The sequence below is a fragment of the Centropristis striata genome, chromosome 10 (assembly GCF_030273125.1).
Source record: "Centropristis striata isolate RG_2023a ecotype Rhode Island chromosome 10, C.striata_1.0, whole genome shotgun sequence".
Classification (NCBI taxonomy): domain Eukaryota; kingdom Metazoa; phylum Chordata; class Actinopteri; order Perciformes; family Serranidae; genus Centropristis; species Centropristis striata.
In genome coordinates this window covers 15,303,233-15,325,828 of record NC_081526.1, presented here as the reverse complement: position 1 = coordinate 15,325,828, position 22,596 = coordinate 15,303,233, and the positions used below count along the sequence as shown (strand labels likewise).

The window sequence follows — 22,596 nt, the reverse complement described above, 5'->3', positions numbered from 1 at the left end:
TCCCCGTGCTGTTCTTCCTTCCTCTCCCAGGGTGATTCACATCCGGAGGGATCACTCTGTGACTTCCAGGCCTGCTGGCTGACTTATTTTGGTAAGACAAAACTTTATTAATTACTCGCTGGCACTCCTTTTTTTTTTGCAATAGAGGTTGAGTTAGTCAGCAAAGACGGAGCAAAGATTCATATATCACAGTGGAAAATATTACTTTGTCATTTCATTTTTTTGGCATGAGAAGAAAATGTGCCTTGACACTGATTGCTCCAGTTTATGACACCATCCTTCACTGCTTATTTGAAATGCAACGTGGAGAGCTGTTTCTGGAGGAGATACAAGCTAGAAAGGGAGATTCTGAAAAGGATAACAGGATGTTTTTAAACAAGAAGGGCACTGGGAGACTGCAGATCTCCGTCAAGACCAATAGCCCAGTCACTTCTTTGATATGCAAATCTGCAAGCGGAACCACTACATAGGTCTGGATGTATTCACAGGCAATATTATTGCTTGTTTTCGTGAAATTCAAACATTTTTCTTAAATAACTTAAGTGGAGTTTAATACAGACATTTCACATTTGGGTGTTAGAGTACAGCTGCTTGCGTGATATTTATTTATTTGCATACTCATAGCCACGTCTTAGTGTGAGAAAAGACATTGCTATTACAGCTGCGACTGCATTATAAGTGTGATCCATAACAACTGCTTTTTAAACACTTTATTTCATTTATAGCAATTCTTTCGATTCATCAGACAAGACTTTGACATAAGCAATAATCTTAAGGTGCAAATATTTCCAGAAAGATGTGGAATATTGGAAAGAGACAAGAAAGAAACAAAAAAAACCCAGCAACATCTGAAACAGAAATATCACAAAAAATAAATAACAAGTCATGTTAACTGTTGATTTTGTCACAATTGAACTTTACTACCATCTAGTAGATTGGTGCTTGGCAGAATAAATGGCATACATCTTAAATGTATGCCATTTATTCTGCCAAGCACCATATTTTGCAATGTTAATGAGAGTGGAAAATATTTTTTGTATCCACCCCTTGTTTTGTATCCACTCCAAAATGTAATGGTTTGTTCCTTGGCTCATGCTCCACACTTCCACCAAGTTTAATGAAAATCTGCTCAGTAGTTTATCTATAATCCTGCAGATGAACAAACAAACAAACAAACAAACCAAAAGCATTACCTCCTTGCCAGAGGTAGAGACTAATTAAGTCAATGCTGTGGATCAAAAAGCATACCAAACCCTTGCATATGTGTAATTAAAAAAAAAAGCTAATTGGTGTCTCCAAATCAGCAGACCAGAACTCTGAAATGCTTGAGTCCAGCTTTTTTTTATAGCTCTGCACTAGTGACAGTTTTGGCTGGACGCTTTATGTTACCATTTGACGGCATCTACGTCCATCCCATTCTTGTAAACATAATTTTTCAGGAATGACGTAAGGAAATTTCCTCCAAACTCTCATGCACTGCAGCATGAACTGATTCAAACGTCTAAATGAATAGAATTACAAAGTTTGTGTAGCTAAAAAGTTAAAGGCAAACTTCACTTTGTTTAATAGTCTACAAAAAACACTTTTCTTGCCATTATTTAATGTCATGACTCAGGAAAAGAAGAGGAAATTATGAACATTTCATTGTGAATTGATAACACTAATCTTGGGTGCCCACCTTTAAAATGCGCTGATATATATAAATGTCTTCACGATATATATTATATGAGTTTGGACAAACATGGAGGTAAACAGCAGCTGGATTAGTTTGCGGGGCGAGGCAATAATTCTAGTTTTTTTCTTCATTAATCCTTTTATCCTATAACTTTATCCTTGTTTTCTTATATTTTATTGTATTTTGTAGCATTCTGTTGTATTTCTCTCTCTCTCTCTCTCATTTTAATGTTTGGACAGTTTATTCTGTGTACAAGCCTGTCCTCTTTTATTGCATTATTATCCCAACTCATTCTGTGCATGAGTTCTAGAACAAAAAGGGAGGATATTTGCATGCAATTTGTATACACACCAGTTGTTAAGGGTGGAGAAACTATTCACACACCCAAAGCAAGAGTACCACACCCGTAACGATGCCGTGGTGTAATATGTGGGAGTCAAGCACCACGCTGTGCAGCTATTGGCCCATTGCAGCCATTCAGCATACCCCCTTCAAAGCAGACGGCTCAGTGTTTCATTACTGTCCCCAGTATGAGGAGATGATTTCCCTCCAATGACAGTGCAGGACTTCATTCGGGTTAATCAGGGACATCTGCAGGTTCTTGATCTCTTTGTGATTCGGTTGATGAGGCAGGATTGTGTTGTTTAAAAAAATCTGGGTTGCATTTGTTGCAATTACAGCTCTTTCAGCCTTGATTAGCATAAAGATTCTTAGTTAGGACTTGCTGCTAATACAACACTCCAGCAGGCTTGTTTTATTGCTCTCAGAAGGAGACACACACACACACACACACACACACACACACACACACACACACACACACACACTCAGAGGGAAACAGGGTAATGGGCAGTGAGTTAGTGCTGCAGGGTTGGTGCCTGTCACCTCAGTTTATCACGAGGATCCTCACGCTTAGGACAAACGGCTGTACATAAACACCGGCTGAGCGGGCACTTTGTTCTGTTGCGAAGCGCCGAGTCTAGTGGGAGCCGCAGAGCCCAGCTCTGCTTTTAACTCTGACCAATAAAATTTTATGAAATGTGTTTGAAATGGAGGAAAATGGGAGCGGGGGCAAGCATCAGGACAGGTGGTGAGGCTGAGCTGTGCGTTTTTTCCTGTTAAAGCAAAGCTCCGGCTGCTGTCTGGTTACGTAAGACGCTTTGTGACAGTGATTTATTGTGATAATGACACAGACAGCCAGCCTCCTTCTTTCTTAGTCACTGCACACTAATTCTAAATATTGCTAGAGTGGTAGAGGGGTGTGCTTTTTGTATGTTTGTGTGCATGTGTGGGGGTTTGTTGTGTGAAACTGAGTAAGCTGAGTATGTGGCTCGGGGAATCGCTCATTGTGACGAGCAGACCTGCCTGTCCTGTCAACAGAAACGCACACACACACACACACACACACACACACACACACACACACACACACACACACACACACACACACACAAAGGAAAAAGGTCTGAATACAAGGGCAGAAAAAGGGAAGTGAGCTTTCTAGACTCTCTTCCTTGTCTCTGTAAAATATATTCATTTTTTCCACTCTGCTGACTTCGCCTTCCTTTCCCTTTCTTCATTTCTTCTTTTCTTTTCAGTTTCTTTACACTCGCTCGAGTCCACTCTGTTTGACTCACCCCCCTCCTCCCCTGCGTCCCCCGCACCCCGCTCTCCTCCTCATTTCTTCCTCTCTCGCCCCCACTCGTGCTTATCTCCCTCTGCTTTTCCACAGTTCATCATTATCTCTCTCCGAGCTCCCCCCTCTCATCCATCACCCTAAGCCACAGGTTTCCCTCATATTACTGCAGAATGGGCCTTCATTTATCAAAAAGTGGAACACACGCACACACACGCACACCCATGCATACATGTGGGTTTGGACACACAATTGCAGGTGCGTGCTGTGTGACGGGGGGAGCTGTGTTGTAATTTGACCTTGTTGTTTTTCTGTCTGTGTCTCTCTGCAGACTGGAGTGCCTTGGCCTGGGTCTGCCTCATCACACTAAACCTGTACCTGAACCTGGTCCGAGAAATCAGCACCAACAGATTTGAGATGTGAGTGGGAGACTTAGAGCTGTAGCTGACAATTATTTCCATTATCAAATGGATGAATTGCTGATTATTTTTCTCAATATATTTATTTTTTTAATGAGGCCAATGCTGTGATATCTGTTTGTTTCAAGCACTGACAAAGACCTAAAGTCATTCAAACATGTTGGCTTTTTTAATGATTTGCCCACTATTAAACAGGCTTTCATTTTTCTCATATTTTGGAGTGCCTGGATTGCCTTCCTTTTTATTGTTTTTCCCCGTTTTCCCAGAGCACATGACACTTTTTTGATCAACGCTCTAATAGAGTAGTTCTCAACCTTTTTACCCTAGGTTAATTAGGCTGGTGTTTGCGACCCCTAACAAGGGAAAGAGGGCTGCCCATCGGTGTTAACAGTGGATTCTGAGTGATAATTGTAAATGCAATAACTAGAAAATGTAAACAATCACTTTTTTTGTGTTTTGTTCAGTTTTAATAGGTTGCACGTATGTTTCTTGACTTGTTCTCCCCCTGACCGTCTGGATTTGAAAGCTTGAAAGCTACCAAACTCATACTCTCATTAATATGATAATAATAATATTCCCCATTAATATAAATATATTTAACTTGCCCCCAGAAATAATCTCACTACCCTTTTGGGGATCCCGACCAACAACCATTCATCTCTTTTTCCAATGTTTCTTTTTTTCAAGTTATTTTTTTTACAAGGTTTTCAATCTGAGAAAAGTAGCAAATCCACGTGAGAGAAGCTGCAAGCAGAGAATGACAGGCTTTTAAATTCCTTAAATGTTTAATTAATGACTAAAAATAGCTGCAGATTGTTTTTCTGATGATCCATTAATCAATTAATCGACAGATCGTTTCAGCTCTTCTCAACGCAGGTTGTTTCTGTCTCTCTGCCCGACTCTGTGTCTTCCTTCAGATGTCGTGGCCATCTCCCTCTGCGCGTGTGTGTGTGTGTGTTTGTGTGTGTTCGCCTGTGTTTGGTCTGCCAGAGCATGTGTCTCCCCGCAGAGCATTGACAGCCCCCACCTCCTCCTCCCCCTTCTTTTCTGTTCCAGCCGACGCTCTAATTGAAAAGGGAGTGAGTGTCAGCCGTTAAGTGTGTGTCTGTGTGTTTGCTTGTGTGTGTGTGTGTGTGTGTGTGTGTGTGTGCGCGTGTGTGTGCACCCATCTTCACGCTTTGTGGCTCTATGTTTCTGTCGCTCAAACTCCCATGAGCACTCTCCACAGCGCAAGTGTGAATTTGCTTGTGTGTGTGTGAGATATTTTCCATGCCGAGTGCGGAGCTTTGTGACACAAACACAAATTCTAAAAAAAAAAAAAAGAAATGTATGCACTCTGTGGGCGGAAAAAAAAAGCTTTAACAAGTTAGCGGCAACTCTTGTTTTTTTGGAAGTCGATTGTTCGTGGTTGTATCCTGTAGATGTGCTAGGTGTGAGCACGCCTCCTACCCATCTGTGTGTGAGGGGTTGGGCCGGTGAAGGGAGGTGCTCCCTCCCTCCCCATGGGAGTTTCCCTGCATTGATTAGCAATAAGCCAGACGATATAATGGTGTTATAACTCAGAAGGAGACGTTTTTATGGGCACAGGGAAGGGGGCAGGCTAGGGGGCCAAAATCGGCTAGTTTCAGAGCCTTGTCAGCTGCATACCTCTCATGGGTCCAGAGGGACGAGGTGGGAGGAGGATGTGTCTGTATTTTTGCGTGGAGCTGGTCACACAGGAAAAAAACTTAATAGGTTAGAGGGAAGTGAAGAGAGGCCGTCAGGGGGGTTGTCGTGTATTGACTGCACATAGATAAGCTGTATGTGTTTCGGCAGGCGGGTATGTGGCTTTGCATGCATGCACAATTACCCCTCAGCCTCTTAACCCAACCTCCCACCCTCTCTCAGTCTCACACACACACACACACACACACACACACACACACACACACGGCACAGTGTGATGGTTTATGAATGAACAAATCGCCAGAGGAGATGGAGAATGGAGGCTGGATGATCTAACAGTGATTGAAGTGGATGCAAGAGAGGATGGGAAGTGTGTTTGTGCGTGCGTGCATGCACGTGTGTTTATGTGTGTTTGAAGGACGGATTGAGGCGAACTGGAAGAGAAAAAAAGGAGAAATGGCGTGAGGCGGTGAGAAATGAGATTGAGCCTCGAGACGAGAGAGATTTCTATATGAACTTGCTTGCCCGTGTGTGTGTGCCCGTGTGTTGGATGTGCACGCAGGTGTGCGAAATACACAGCGCATAGCAGCCCTGCTGTGCCTCATTAAGCCCATGTTGTGCGCAGCTCCGGACCTCGTCATCTCCCTCTCAAAGCGCTGCGAGTGTGTGGTGTATGCGCTGCAGCATGTCTGTGTGTGTGTGTGTGTGTGTGTGTGTGTGTGTGTGTGTGTGTGTGTGTGTGTGTGTGTGTGTGTGTTGTGTGTGTGTGTGTGCCTGTCTGCGGGTCTGCGAGCTCTCGACATTGATTTCCTGACAAGCCCCCCCCACCCCATCCTCCCCACTCCCTGCACCAATCGTCACGCCACGGACTGGCAGCACTGATTTCACCATTTATATCTCTCCTCCCACCACACACACTCTCTCTCTCTTTGTCTGTGTCTCTTTCTCACTCTCCCTCCCTCTTGCTCTCTCTTTCTCCGTTACTCGCTCAGTTGCTTTCTCTTTTAGCGCTTCCACCATTTCCTTTTTCTACCTATTCTCCCTTGTTTTCCCATTTCTCTCTCCCACTCCCACTTGTGTTTAATCTAAACTCTCTCTCTCTCTCTGGATCTATACATTCCCTATGTCTCTTTCCCACCCACTACTCTGCTCTATTTAAACCACCAGCCGTCACTCTTTCTCCACCGCCTCCCACACACTTGCACACTGCTGTCCATCACATGAGGGCAGAGAGGAATTGATACAGTGTGCCCCAGTGAAATCAGAGAGGGAAAGTGTGTGTCCGTGTGTGCCGCACAAGTCGAGAGGGATTGAGTGTGTGTCAGCCGTGTCGCCAGCGCTCGATTGACCACACTCGGAACAAGTCAGGGCAGGACTTTCACTCTATTGACCGGGCGATGCTGTACGCTCTATAAAGTATTGACGCCCACACCGACACCCAAGACACTGGAGCATACACCTCATCTGTCTGACACACACATACATTTACACACAGAGCCAAGTACGGTGATTGAGATTTTTCAAACGTCTCAGAAGGCCGTCAGTGATCCTGTCATTTCTCATGAATAGCCAGTATGAGCCTCTGCAGCTTTCTTCACCTTATTCCTTTAAAAAACATCTATATGTGCAATAAAGTTCAGTTTAGTCAGCTTTGTCTACAAGTTATGTCACCCGCTGAGAGAGAATCTGCATCCTGTTTGTGTTTTTGATGCAGACATATCCTCTGTAAGTCATCTTTTCCACAACAGTGAGGGTAATTATGGTTATATTACCATGAGTAATCGCCACTCTGGCTGTATAGGCATTTGTCTGCACCTGAAAAATGACCCCTGATGTGAGCGCCAAGAAAGGAATGAACTGAAGGAAGAAAAGAATTGATTTAGTCGTAGGTTTTTTTTCTTTTCTCCCAGGGGCAAAGCGCCCTGGTGTCTGTGCTTCTAATGATATAAATGTCTGCCTTTTATCAGGTTCTACCATCTGACGGCGTGGGGGGTGCCTCTGGTCATGGCCTCTTTGCCACTGCTAAAGGGTTACTACGGCCCCGCAGGAGCCTGGTGGTGAGTACAGCCGACCGTCCAGCTAGAGCAGAGTTTTTATAATTTTTCCGCAAGCCACAGCAGATTTTCTTTTAAATGTCTTTCCTTTCAAGGAGGGCCACAGCTCTGGCCTCATTCCAGCTCCAAACAGGCTCCTTCCCTCATAAGATTTGATGTGATCAAAATTGGCAATTATCAGCACATCTTTGAAAACGCCCCCTCACACTCTCCAGTCCTCGTGGTGAATAGGAAAAGCATTATTTGTTTGGAGGGTAGTTAAAGGGGTGAGGAAAAGGGGAAGAGGCCGAGGAGAGGAGGCGGTGGAATGAGAATTGGGACAGAGCCTTAATCTCCGGGCTCGGCTCGGCTCTCTCTTTCCACTCTCGGCTTATTAATAGCTACAGCTGCACAGCTTTTCCCCTCCGCAGTCACACAAGTCTCTCTTCCGCTCACGCTCTCCCTTTCCTTTGTAACCCCCTCATCGCTCTCTCTCCCTCTCTCTCTTCCTCCAGCTGGATCACAGACGATCACGTAGCCTGGAGATTTGGGATGTAAGTAGACCCTTTCAGTGCCGGCATCAAAGCTTCCAACCACTGGGGGTGATGGGGAGGAGGAGGGGGAAGGAGGGCTGTCTCTGTGGGGAAATGTGAAGGGTTGCATGTCAGGGGAGCCTTCAGGGTTTTTTCCCTCTTGGTTTAAGGCCAAGATGTGTGTGTGTGTATGTGTGCACACATGTGGATGTGCTTGTGTCTGCCTCTGCCTTGTCAGATTTAGGGGAGTTGCTACACTGTGTATTTAAGTGTTTAGGACGGCTATGAAGGATTATGCCTGTCTAGTGCTTTCTGCAACTGGCCCTAAGTCTGCAAGGGCTCTGCCAATCCCCCGGCACAGACGCTTAGCCACGCACACACGCACATGCACGCAGCAACACTTCGCTATGAGCCAAGGTAATCGCGTTGCTGCTCGCAGCATCAGCAGGGAATCAATCTTTCTAAACAAATAAGCATGCACACACACAGACAGAGTCACGCAGACAAACACTCACACACACAGATGCAGAACAACACATAGCTATCAGCTGCGCTAAACGAGCCTGTGTTTCTTTTATCAGTGCTCCTCTGCTCCCCAGCTCTTTCTAGTTTTCCACGCTGTCGTGGCCCAGGGGGACGAGTCGCTCAGAGGATCAGGGAATCTTCATTAGCTCTAATTACATCAAACCAGACAAGAGATTAGAGGCCAAGGCAGCACCACGTCAAGGAAAAAAACACATACACTCAAAAACACACACACCCTGCTGACAGATTGCTGGGAAACGCGCAGGAGAGCGGAGGTTTTAGTATTAAAGGTGAAAAGTGGAAAAGGTGGGAGGGGAGACATACATGGTACAGTTAGAGAGACAGGGAATTACTCAGCAGGAGAAGGAAAGAGGGGCGGCATAGCAGGACGGGAAGGAGAGAGAAGAGTGAGAGAAATAGATTGCCCTCGTCTCTGCCCACGCCCCGTAGTGTGTCTTCATCAGAGTTCAGCGAAGCGGCTCAGACAGGACAGAGCAGGCGGGGGAGGCTCGGAGGAGGAGGACGGTGTTAGAGGGGATGAAAGAGGAAGGAGAATGAAAAGCAGAGGACAGCGTTTTGTGACGGAGGTGCAGAATTTCAGGGGTTGAGTCAGCAATTGGAAGCACTCAAGCTTAGCTGAGTCACCGCTCTTAGAGGTCCCCATCGGTGTGTATCATGGGCCGCGGTCAGACAAGCCACTGAAAAACTGAGAAATTACGCTTACAAATGAAAGCTTATAATTACCAGGGAGGGTAGAGACTGTCACTCAAGCACTTTGGTCCAGATTGAAATATCTCAACATTGATTGGATGGATTGTCATTAAATTTTGTACAGGCATTCAAATTCCCCAGAGAATGAATCCTAATGACGTGGTCATCCCTTGACTTTTGCAAGAGGTTTTTTTGTTTTTTATTGACATGTCTTGGCAACTATTGGGTGGATTTCCATGACATTTATTACTGATATTCATGAAATTTAATGACTTTGTATCCAACTGATATTTTTCCTTTAGTGCCACCAGCAGATCAAAGTTTTTATTTATCTAGTAAAATATCTTTAAATGGACTGGAACAAAATCTTCTGCAGAAATTGATGATTTATGATTATTGATGACACCCAGAAGACATACCTCAAAAACTGGGAGGGTTTAAACAATGTTTTGGGATGTTTTCATGCCTTTTACTAGATAGTTCAAAGTAGAGAGGTGACAGGAATGCAATGCTGGAATGTACAGAATGTGAGTCACACATTAATTTTCCCCTCATGATAAATTGTAAGAACTTTGGTGATCACTGACCTTCACACCAAGCACCACCATCAGGCCAAGACTGAAATTTGTACAAAACTTTCAACTGTTCCAAAACAAAGTATGCATGTGAAATGCATTATGCTGAAAATCTGGTTGCATTTTGCAGTATGCAAGCTAGCATGTTTTTCTGGCTATTCTGACCCCAAAATCCTACGTCACAATGACTGAGCTTCCGCTATTACTTGAAATTTCACGGTACAGACTGCGACAGATATATCAGCAAGAGGGTCAAAGTTCAAGGAGCACGTCGAATACCCCAATTGTATGCATACTGCATGCATCATTATGTACTTTGTAAGGGCAGCTGCAGTACGTATTAAAAGTAAAATAAAAAGTATGCGATTTGAAATGAAGCTTTTCTCCTGCTTCCTTTTAACTTTTTCATTAATGCATGTGGTGAGACGCACCCTGCACACCTTGCTCTTCCTGGTCTTTGTGTCTCCTCCTTCCTTACTGTCCTCTGGGTTGCCGTGTCCCTGCCTGAGTGGTTGAACAGGTAGATCGTGATCTTTCACTCAGCAGTAGGATCTTGTTTGTCAAAGTTGAGCGCTAACCTGCACAGACGGGTCCCTACAGTACTCCCATCTCCTCCTGAGCACTTCAATTAAGGCTTCTTTCATCCGAGCCTCATTCTTCACTTCAGAGTGGTACTGGAGGGAGGGCCAGGCTGAGGCCGAGAGATTGAATCTGTGCGCGTCTGTGATGATCTTTCTTTCTGCCAGTTTCAGGCTTCCAGCCTCGCTCACTGTTGTCCTCTCAGAACCCCTCTGTGGTTATCCGTCTTTCTATCCACCCTTCCCTCGTCGATCTATTGGCTGCAGCCTCTTTCTGCTATTCCTTTCATTCTCACCGTGACCTTATCCCTCTCCCTGTCTTTTAATCACCCGCTGCTTCTTTCTTATTTCTGCTCTTTCTGGTCCTGACCCACAATCTGCCGTCATCCATCCACCTTTCCATCCTTACCTCTATTCTCGTCTTCACTTTTATCATCCCCCACCCACTCAGAATCTGCTCTCTCCCTCTGCCTCTATTTCATTCTCTCTCTTTCTCTCATTCTTTCCCTGCCGTCTCCCTCTTGCTCTCGCTCTCTCTCTCCGGGTAGTGCTCAGCTGTAGAGCACAGCGGACTCTAATGGCAGATCATTATCATGCTAATTAGAGCACTTTGTAGCTGCCGCCCGTCATTCTCTCCTCCTCGCAGCCCCCCACGCTATCGTTAAAAAGGCCACCCCCTCCTTTCCCCTCTCCACCAACCCACCCACCCCCCACCTCGTCTCTCCATCATTAACGGGACGTGCGCTGGCGTAATTGGACGCTGTTTATTCCGGAGAGCGGGTTATTAAATCACATCGAGGTGACGCTCGCTCAGGTCCCCCTCTGAAACGCTTTCATCATTGTCCCATGCCATTATTGAACCTGTGTGGACGCGCACATGCACTCACACGCATGTTCAAAGTGGGGATTCTTTGTATATTGATGTATCTTACAAGACATGAAGCAACATGATGTGTAAAGCCGCCTTTCCCTGCTCATGTTTCCTGCTGTGAAACAAACGCCTACCATCTCAGATTCCCCTGCCAATAAAAAGTTTAATTTGATAATGCTCAGTGAGGTTTCTTTCGACCCGCAGGCTTGGAAGACAAGTGTGGACAAAGTTAAATTAGGCCAAGGACCTACTATTTGCCTTTTAGGATGCTGTTAAAAGTTGCAGTTTTTAGCACACGTCAAGGACTTTTCAGGCACAGTGTTGGACTTTTATTCCCAATACATTTTTCCTTTGAATCCATGCGTGTCCCCGTATTTATGGGTCAGAGACACATTCAGTCTCTGAACTTTTTTCTCCTCTGGATCATGATTAGGCCTGTGATTAATCTTGACTCTCTTTCTCTGCACAATTGAATGTGCTATGCATTTGGCCGGTGCCTTCCAGCCTCTGCCAGGTGCTCAGGAGGACTTGGGTGTCGCACAGCGCGGTCTCAACGGATCAGAGTCACTGAGGCTGAACAGCAACGTGGTGGCCAGGAACCTGTCTATCAAAGCGAGACAAAGGCCTGTTTCATGATTACTGGGAGAGGTTGAAACTCCTCCGAGCTTACATCACCTCCCAAGAGGTTGCATAACACAAGGCTTGCCATTCCAACAAATCCATCACCCCCGTTTTCCTTTGCTCGTCTCGCTCCGTTTAGTCTGCTCAGAAATACCTGACATGTTATTCTCGTCTGCGCCTCCCTTGATTGTCAACCCTTCATCCAATAAGAATGCCATGCATTTCCGGTTGTTGTGACATTTGTTCTTAGTCTATAAATCTCTACTCAATGAAACTATGTACAGTAAGGTCCAGAGGTGCTGAGTCAGGCCTGCTCCACTCTTTGGTGGTTATGTACAAATTGCATGTCCGCTATGCATCAGCTATTTAGAATAATGCTGTCCAGTGTCCACCAGCGTAACCGTCTCATCTATATATTCTTGAATGTGTGCTAGTGGTCAATCTGACTCCTTCAAAGAGTTCTTAGGGAGATTCTTTTATATACCTAATCAAACTGTTATTTAACCAAGAAAGTGCCACTGAGATCAAGAAACTCTTTTCTAAGGGAGCCCTAGAACCAGACCGATATATCAGTCAGTGAATATTATCGGTCGCTACTGGCTTATTAAAATGTATGTTTTACGAAATGCATCTATATGTAAACCTTTTTTACAGCACACATAATACATAAAAATATATAGAAAGATTATAAAGGAAGATATTTTTGTTTCTTTATTTAAATAATCAGCAATTGACTGATACTGAACTTACGGTACTGATGTTTCTGTAGCTATTAACTGTATTCAATATTTTTTTACTTACTATTTATTGCTAATATTGGAGTGACAATGTAATGCGTTTTGTGCATAATAATGTAAGATAATCTTTAAGTATGTATGTTTGCATAGTCATATCTTTGTAAAATTGATGCACAATTCACATAGAAAAGGTCTATTTTCATTCTAGCTCAAAAATTCGCGTTATAAGTAACCATATCGGTGATCTGCCATAAGAGATATAGCTTGACATTAGCTAGCTAGTTAGTAAGGAGTAAAAAGGGGTGGGATATAGGAGCCTCAGGGCAGCACGGCAAGCTGTCGACCATATGAAGACATTGAGCAGAAGGACACATGTGTTAAAGGTCACCACAGTCAAACATGGCGGAAAAAAGGTTGCAACAACAAGGTGCTTTTTTACTTTAAGAAAAAAAACAAAAAATGATTTAAATGCTGAATAACAATAGTTTTTAGTGAGATTAAATTGGAAAAGCTTTTGTCCAGACACGAAATCCTATCTTGCAAGCATGGTCTTCTCAGATTGCAGTCCTGCAGAGGAAATCTTATTAAATGAGTTTCTCAGTAATCAGTTTAGACAGCCCTAATATCAACATCGGACACCTAGTATATTATTACATCCTATCACGGTATGAATTTCATTAGGATATATGACACTCTAATTGTGGATTAAAAATTAATTAAACCCTGTGAGGGTTTTTTTTCCTTCATTTGATGTTTTCTCTTGGCCTAAAGAGTCCTCTGCACCTTCTGTGTTTCCTCCTGGAACAGAACTACATGGAGACCAGAGAAAACCCAACAGGAATGATTTTTTAATAGCATTGCTCATTTGTAGTTTTCTTACGAGCTGCTTGTGTTTGTGCTTTTGCAGATGGTATGTGCCTCTGTTCAGCCTCATCTTCCTGATGATCTGCTGCTACGCCAGGATCATCTGCGTGGCCAATGCGAGGGTGAGTGCTCCACATGCGTTCAGTCAGCAGCAGCAGCAGCAGCCGCCCAAGACACTGGCAGTTTAGCTGAATCCAAGTGCGTTGTGACCTTTCAGAAAAGTGACATTAGTGAAAGGTGACATCTCTGAGAACTCGGACAGGATTGTTGTTTGTGTGTTCTTGTGTTTATCTGTCTGCAAGGAATGCTGTAAAAATTCTCACAAAAATAGCCAAGAAAAATGATTCCTTATGTGGGGGATATATTATATCAGATTAAGGAGCAGTTCTAGGGTTTGAATGCAATTAGAATTGGTGTTTTTCAATAATTTATTTGGTCATAGTTGTAGTACAGGTTTTATATGCATGAATGCAGAAACAAAGCTGCTTTCATCATCAAGGAATATTAAAAGATAAATCTGATTTATGAGAACTTTTGTCTTCGCTCTGTACTTTTGCTGCAAAAAGAACACAACTGTTCAGTTACACACATAGAAGTAAGTCAACAGTTTAGACAGGTTGTCTGAGATACTGATCAGGTAAAACACACTAGTAGGTCACAGTTGATCCAGTCAGTTTCTTTTTGTTAACCTGGGTGTTTTTTTAAAACACAGTCTTCAATGGAATCTGCACAACAATTCCAGAGCAGTAAGCTTAGATCTCAGGCTCACTCTAACAATGCTCATTTAAATATGAATGAGAGAAAAACACACAAAAAAACGGTTGACTGTTTTTAGTTAACTTAGACATCTCAGTAAATATCCTGGCAAGTCGAATGTGGCTAATTTGGGGGGGGGGGGGGGACCGCAACTATAAAAATAAGATCCAAGTCGTAATAAGCCTGAATTATTGTTTAAAGCTACTGATTGTTCAGATAACATTTTTGTGTGTAGAAATGTCTCTGTTTATGTGTTTTAGGGCTATTTTTCATGCTAGTGAGAGGAACTAATTCTAATTCTGCACGTTGTGGCTTTAAGTAATTTATCAAGCTAAAAATGTCCACCACTCACTTCCAGCTGTTTAAAAGTGAAGATTCCCTGCTTTTCTCTGTTTTAATATGATTATAAGTGAGTTTTTTTGTTTGGAAAATAAATTATGTTTTAGACGTCACTGTGGGCTGGGTGTATTTCTCCCTTAATGGTCAATTTGAAGGTAATCAGTTGATTAATTGGTTTACCACTTAGTTGCTGTCCTCTCCATGTTGGCTCGTAGCTCTTTGTGTTTTTTTCCATTGTAAGGGTGCAGTCAGAGCCCACGGGCAGCATTCCACACAGTTCACATAGCTTTCATTCCCCCGATCTGACGACACAATGTGGCTGCAGTGCCAGTGGAAAGGTGGTGGCAGACATGTGTTACAACAGTGTGTTTATGGGTTTCGGATGTTAGTTATCAGAGGCAAAAACAGAGTGAGGGGGAATCGGGTTAAAGCCGCATCAGACTCACATTAAACTGTCTTCCTGAATGTTTGCATTCTTTGTTTGGTTGCCAGAGAGAGCGCATGGACGGTGAGACAGATTAAAGATAGCTGGGCTGCAGACTTTGGAGACAGCAGGTAGCTGAAGGGAAGGGAGAGGAAGAAAGACTCCACAGCTCTTTATCATGAATGTGATAAAGAGAATGAATTGAATGTAGCTGGTTTGCAACCTGCATCTCATCACTCATTCAGCTCACAGGTTTCAGCTGTCTCTCTTTCCACCGCCTGTCTCTCTCTCTCTCTGTATCTCTGCTTTCCACCTCTCTTGTTTTCCCTCTCACTTTCTTTTCCTCTCCACCTCCATTTCTCTGTCTCTCCTTCTCTATCCCTTTGCGTGCATTTTCACTTTGCCCCCCTTTCCCATTTCTCGTCTCTACGTCTCTCTCCCCCTTCACTCCGCCGTTTTGCTTTCTCTATCATATTTATGAAGAGCTCAAGCCTTATCTCTTTCCAGCTGCAGGCTGTCTCACTTGAAAGAATTTCAAAAGCTTTGAAAGCAGGGTAGGTGGCGACGCATCGGGGAAAGGGATAAAGACGTGGAGGCTGAGTGAAGAGAGGTGGGATGTTAGCTGGACGCAGAAGTTTCTCCGCTTTCCAGAGACAGACGGAGGAGAAAGAGGGAGGATCGTGGGAGAAAAAGACTCCGTAGCTCATTAGTTTACCAAGTCCATGTCCATTTACAACAGGATTATTTAGAAAAACACGGACACATTCTGAGTGACTGTGTGAGCTCATACTAACTAGAGGGATTTGAAAGCTAATGAGTCATTATCAGGCCAGACAGAGAGGTCTGGGAGTGTGCTGGTGTGTTTGTTTTATGGATGTGATTTGTACATGCCCACTCCTTCCCTCCTAAGCCTCACGCCTCAACACTTAACTGTCTGAATTGCTCGACTTTTGGTGGCATGGTTTAAAAGAGATTGCAACAAAAGCTGCGTACGGACACTGGAGACCTGGCAGAAGCCTAATGATTTTCCTTTTTTTTTTTATGAGTGTTTGTTGATTTTGATGGATAGTGGTGCTCTGGAACGAGTTCAAATGGCTATTTTTTTTTTCTTTCTCTGCACAAACACACCACGGTCACACACAGATTTACAATGACAATCACGTCAGCGCAGAGAAACCATGGCAACATTGAGTTAATAAATTGCAGAACAGAGGAGCTGTTAGTGCATAACGTTCATGCAGTCTCTTTGTGAGTGCATGTGAAGCTCACACTGGGCCTCTAGAGATTTGTCTATGATGTCTTGGGTTACATAAACCTTCTGGTTTCCTACGGCCCCCCGCCCCTCTCCCACCATCACAAATCCCAGTCTTGTGCATGGGTGTGTGCGTCACTGTGAGTGTGTGTGTGTCTTCCTGCGCGTGTCTGTTGACATTTTCCCTGCATTCCCCCGAGAGAGGAGACAGAGGAAGAGCAAAAAGTATTCCCACGTTCTCTCTAGAGAGCTCAGATCTGCCATGTTTGCTCCACTTTTTCCTTTTCCTTTAACACTTCTTCAAAAAATGTCTCCCCTTTTCTCTACACCCTTTGCCTTCTTTTTCTTCCTCGTGTCATTTTGTGTGCGCTGAAGCTGATCAGTTCCCTCTTTTTACGAGATTCTCGGAGCAGTCTAAGTGCTCCCCTCTGCCTCTAAGCTCTGTGTGAATTAGGCAATTTTACAGGGATTGGTGAGAAGGTGGAGGGAGACGGGGTTTGTGTGATAACCAATGTGATATTTGTTCCAGCTTGTCACTGCAGGCACTCACCTCTAAACCTGTTGCCACCCCTCTCTAGGAAAAGACAACTTATTTAAATTATTTTTTTTCTGCCAAAGTAACTGCCCTGACCTTTCCTCTTCATTTTGTGTCTTTTCTGCACAGATGCAGTCGTGGTTGGGAACTTTCAACCCCGAGAGAGAGAGACGAAAGGTAATGGCCTGTCTGAAAATCACATTTCTCGCCTCACACACATATACACACATACAAACGCGCACACACAGGGCGTGAGGATTAGAGTATGTGCAGGATTAGCTTTTGTGGTCATGCTGGGTAAGTGTCAAACAGCAGGGAACAATTTGACCTTGTGACACCTATGCTTCTCAATGTGTGTGCGCCTGTGCATGTATATTTAAATGTAGGTGCACTGCACACGTATACGTGTGTTTTGAAAATCTGGGAGCTGTGATGCCTCTCCGTTCTGCTCTTGACCTTACTGGAACAGAAGGGGACAGGAGAAGCTACCTTTAAAATATATGAATACCTAAAGAAGTGAGATCACGAAACAGGACGTGAGGAGTAGGGAAACGGGGAGAGACTAAATGAGTTTTCTGATAGTTGATTAAAGGGCTCGCCTCTCATTTTACCATGTTGGGTTATGCTCGAATTGAACAAGTTCATGAGACACGAGAGGAGGGAGATAAAGGAAATTCCCTCCTAGAAACCATTCATGTTGTTGTTGTCGAAGCATGAAATCTGGCTGCGTGTCTCCAAAAGTTGGATCTGTTTCAACTCTGCTTTTTTTCAGCGACCTCTGCAGCCCTGCGCACTACCCCCACTCAAATAAAGGGGGTTATTTGTGATTTGCTGCACTGCCGAATCCAATGTGAATGCATCCTCAGTGTGGTTCTCTCTTCTGAAACTAAAAGTTCGGACGTAAAAAAAAAATAATGCAATAAATTGTTAAGCATAATTTAAGTTCTGCAAGAAACTTTTATTTTTGTAAATATAAACTCTGAATTCTGAATTTAAGTGCATTCGGTTTTTATTTATATTTTACAAAGTCCTAACTTTTTTGCAATTGGGGTTGTAGCTAGCTAGCGAGACTAAAATGTTTGAGTGCCCCTTTGAACGGAATAATGGATTTCTTGTAAAATGCTGGTAATGGGAAGTGTTTCTTCTCTGGGACTATCATTGCATCTGGCCTGCTAGTGACAGACGCTTCATCTTGCTCAAGTGTCCTCCAACAAGACACTGCCTGCCCACACATCACGCATAACTATGGAGACGCCAAATCATTAAAATGTAAAGCCTTAAAATCCACCCAGCATCCTCCACAGAGGTGATCAGTGTCACCGCGCTACTCATGAAAAGTTAAAAGCAGAAATCCCTGGTTGTCTTACTTTCCGTTTCCTTAGCCATCCTCCTCTGTCTCCGCTGTGCTGTTACACCTCCACGCTGCAGGGTGAGGTGTGTCTGTGTGCGTGTGTGTGGGGGGGCGGGGGCAGGTTAGGGTTAAGGTTATGTAGATGCTGCCCCTAAGTGGCAGATGTAATTACTGCACACTGAACTGACATAACCCCTACATATGTGTGCATAAATGTGTGACGCACACACGCGCACACACACACACACACACATACACACGCGCACACACACACACACACACACACACACACACACACACACACACACACACTTTTCATATGGGCTAATTGCAATGTGTAATACAGAGTGTAAATAAGTCAGCAATGGTTTCTATCACACTCTCCGTTTCCCCGTATTTTTTCCTTCCCAGTCACTCTCCTGGTTTCCATCTGTTTTTCACTCTGCCTTTTACTTTGCACTCTCTCTCCCCCCTCTCTCTTTCTCTCTTTCTCCCTCTGTCTCTCTCACTCTTGTACTCATGCACAGCATGAATAAAGCAGCAAGCCAGGATCATGGACATGAATATTTATGAGAGTTTATGCACGCGCTGCGATGCTTTAAAACAACAACAACAGCCTCCCTGATCGTGCTTGCCAAACCAGCGAGCTCTGGCTCATATATATATGTGTGTGTGTGAGTATGTGTGTGTAGCAGCAGGTGTAAACTAGAGAAAGCGATTCCTGCTGGGTGTCTGAAGACCGCTGGCTCTGGTCATTTACATTTACTTCGCCATATCTCCCTCCTTCTGCACCTCACATGTTCTCCCGTTACTGTGTCACACACACACTGTTCCGAATGTAGTTTCCTGCGATCGCCATTCTCTGTCTTCTCTGTCTCTATGTCTCTCTCTCTCTCTCTCTCTCTCTCTATCTCTTTCTCACTTTGACTCTGACTCTGACTCAGCCTGGCACCATCCCCCTTCCTTGCTATCAGCCTCTGTGTGTGTGTGGCTGGAGTGATGACGTACATAACTAGTGTTGGCAGTTATCAGGGCCGTCAGTCACATGGTTGTGACACGTCTCTGTGTGTCTCCAGAAAATTTGTTTGTGGTCATGCATGAGTACACACACAGACCCCGCAAGGTCTTGCAGCAGCAGCAGCACAGGTCAGCAGGAGGATATTCAGGAGAGGGTGTTTAAGTCCGGCCACACACACACACACACACACACACATACCCCTTAACACATTTGCACAACTGCACACACAGCAGCTTAGTCCCGTCGGGTAGCAACAAAGCTGGCTGAGCAAACAGCTAGCTGCTTGTTCGTTATCGTCCCAGGGTGTTTGTTTACTGATCGACACAAGCCTTGCCTTGAGTTACAATGCAGTGTGTGTCTGCATATATGTGTGTGCCCACACGCGCAGCCTTTTTCCTTAGTGAGTGTGACCTCTATTTGCCGAGTATCCTCCAAATTTTACTTCTTACAAATCGCCAACATCCTGCAAAACATCCTCACTGTGAGCAGGCTGCAAGGACAGTTTGGTTTGTCTCTCAAGAGCTCTCAGGCGCGACACATGGATTTGACAAAACACATACGACTCCTTTTGTAGGGATCGACTCTCCAGCTGCCAGATACTGAGTAGCTCAGAGCCCTCAGCGTTTACTTCTGGCTTCTTGACTTGTTGCTTCGAGGTTTTCAACTGTCCCTGAAAATCTTTGCTTCTGGATTTAAGAAAAACAGTTTGGGCTGTCAAAACATTTGAAGAAGGAATTAAAGAAAATAATTAAAATATGGCATTTTGGTTGCCAGAACAATCTCACCAAAAGTGCCATTTCATAGCTGTTCTTAAGATTTCTCTTGTATCACACCAGATTCCAGTTTGCTTAGCTGTGATGAAATTGTAGATTTTTAAATTGACACGTTTCTTGTTCTTCAAGGATTTCTCCATGATGTTTTACATGTTGAGATTAAAAGTTGGAAACAATAATACGAGGTCTCAAAATTTTGGAAAATGCTTAATTTTAGCCATTATGTTTTCACCATTAGGAATTTGCATGAATATATTCATTGGAAACTACTTGACTCGCAACATAATCGTGTTATGTTATCTTTTTTAATTCAATTGTAACAATCCTGTTGTCAAATCTCTTTGCTGTGTCCAGGTGTCTCACACCAGACGAGCAATCTGTTGCAATTTGTTGATCCCAAAATTAGCATTAAAAAACTTATCACAATCATAATGTAGAATCAAAGTTAATATAGACAGGGAGTGTCAATATGCAGGGATAACTATAGATTTAGATGTGATGATAAAGGGAGGAACCCTGTATGTATTTTAGAACAAAATATAATAATTAAATAACAAACTGAACTTCACTTCACGAGTAAAACACTGTGATGGATAACTGTGTGAAAAAAAAAAAATCTCATTTAATTTTTTTTTTTTTATTGAATTTTAAAAAGTTTTAGTCCTTGATTTTTTACTCCAAAAAAGACCTTGTTCAGAAGTCCTTGAATTTGGTGTTCAAGTGCATTTAGGAAAACCCTCATGTTGTTATTTTTAGCGCAGGTTTCTCTCTGAGTGGGGGTAAGTGCAGAGGGTGCTGAAGGGGCTCCTGATAACCGTCTGTAATCTAGCGTGCGTCATTAACGTTGGGACCGCTGCGCCCGCCACACATAATTACGGTTTCATTCCCCTCTGCTTCCCGAGCAGCGCAGGGGCCTCTGACACGGGAGGACTGTGATTAAAAACACCAGGCTCTTTAGCCGGGCTCTTCCTCCTCCTTCCACTCCTCCTATTCCACATCCTGTCTCTCTGCGCACTGAAATTCCTCAAATGCCTGCCTCTACACCTCACCTAAATTTTATGTGAGATTACCGGCTGCATGCATTCTTTTAAACGCATTTTCTGGAACCTTTTTTTACCCCCAAAAATACACCCACAATGCCTCCGGCAAATCTCCTTTTCCACTTAGCATCCGTCAGGCTCCTGGGTTGCCCTTTTCCCTCTCTCCCAATGACACATTCATCCCAACACACACACACACACACACACACACACACACACACACTTGAGATGACAATAGGCAGAGCTTGGCATGGCCGGTGATGTCACAGCTTCCCTTCATGATAGACATTAATGGGGTTAAGCTTAATGTTTGCCTTTGGGTTTACGCTGTGATGTGGAAATGCGACCGCGCTCTCCGTTCAGTTGATCACATACAGCCAGCGTACGTTACACGGTGGAAACTTGGCTCTTATATGTATTATATTCAACTTGCGAGTGCGCGCACACACGTATGAGATGAAATACCACCGGGGGGCTCTCGTGATTTTCATTTGAATTGTTTAAAATGCCTGCGTTAGAGCTTGCACGCCTCGGGGTCTTTCTGGTGAGTAATTAATTTCCAGCATGTGGGGGTAGAGACCAGAGGCTTGTGGGCCTGCCTCATGGCTCTGACTGAGTGTGTTTGTGTGTGAAGGGAAGAGAAAGAGAGGGAGGTGTCCTAGCCTTAAGGGGGGAGGTGGAGGAAGAGGAGGAGGAGGGGGGGGAAAACAGCACAGCGCAGAAAATCGATCCAGGGGCCGCGCTTCTCAGCCTCTTCCGGGCGCAAGAGTCCTCCTCTCCGGGGAATTAGATAACGGCTTGTAAAAGCTCTCCACTGCCAGGCTCTCCTCTCCCCCTCCTCGACTTTTTAGCTGCTGCTGCCGCCGCCACATCTCTCTATCTTCCTGCCTGCCTGCCTGCTCGTCTGCGTGTCCACTCGATATTGAATTCATCCCGTTCACATTACGCCATAAGTATCGGCTTCCAGTTTAATTGGAATCCCCGTTTCGTCTCATAACTGTGTGGATATTGTGTATTATCAGCAGGTTAATATTTTATTAGGGCTTAATTGGCCTTTGTTGTTTGCCTCAGTGCACTGATCTTCCAGTGAAGACACAGGCTGTGTGTGTGTGTGTGTGTGTGTGTGTGTGTGTGTGTGTCTCCGCGCGAGAGAGAGAGAGAGAGCGCATTCATTGCTGGAAAGTAACTAAGTACTTTTACTCAATTACTGTACTTTTTACTCAAGTACCTTACTTTACTTGACTATTTCCATTTTATGTAACTTTATAATTGTACTCCACTACTAGAGGCACATATTGTACTTTTTACTCCATTACATTTAGCTGACAACTTTAGTCACTTTTCAGGATGAGGTATAACATGAAAAACATGATCAATTTAAAGCGATTAGACATTTTGACAAGTTGTTAAATGAGCCCTACCTTGAGTAAATTAGAACTGCTTACATAAATGCATCAATAATAATAATCTAAAAGTTTATTTAAATTCTATATGACAATCTGAGTTCTGTGAGTACTTTTACTTTTGATATTTTAAGTACATTTTGATGCTGATACTTTTGTACTTCAGTACGTTTTGAATGCAGGGCTTTCATAGTGTGGAATTAATAATTTTACTTAAGTAAGGGATCTGATTTCTTCTTCAACCACTGGTTAGTAGTCCGTT

General features: G+C 43.9%; 1 protein-coding gene across 1 annotated transcript in view; it reads left to right on the top strand.

Annotated features, from left to right (window-relative positions):
- The window catches only part of si:dkey-100n23.5, a 52,310-nt gene that overhangs the window by 6,990 nt on the left and 22,724 nt on the right, over positions 1 to 22,596 (top strand). Inside the window, exons 5-10 of the mRNA XM_059343384.1 lie at positions 31 to 91; positions 3,643 to 3,730; positions 7,363 to 7,452; positions 7,944 to 7,982; positions 13,487 to 13,565; positions 16,879 to 16,926. Coding sequence (XP_059199367.1) covers positions 31 to 91; positions 3,643 to 3,730; positions 7,363 to 7,452; positions 7,944 to 7,982; positions 13,487 to 13,565; positions 16,879 to 16,926 — 405 coding nt within the window. The remainder of the gene's footprint in view (positions 1 to 30; positions 92 to 3,642; positions 3,731 to 7,362; positions 7,453 to 7,943; positions 7,983 to 13,486; positions 13,566 to 16,878; positions 16,927 to 22,596) is intronic.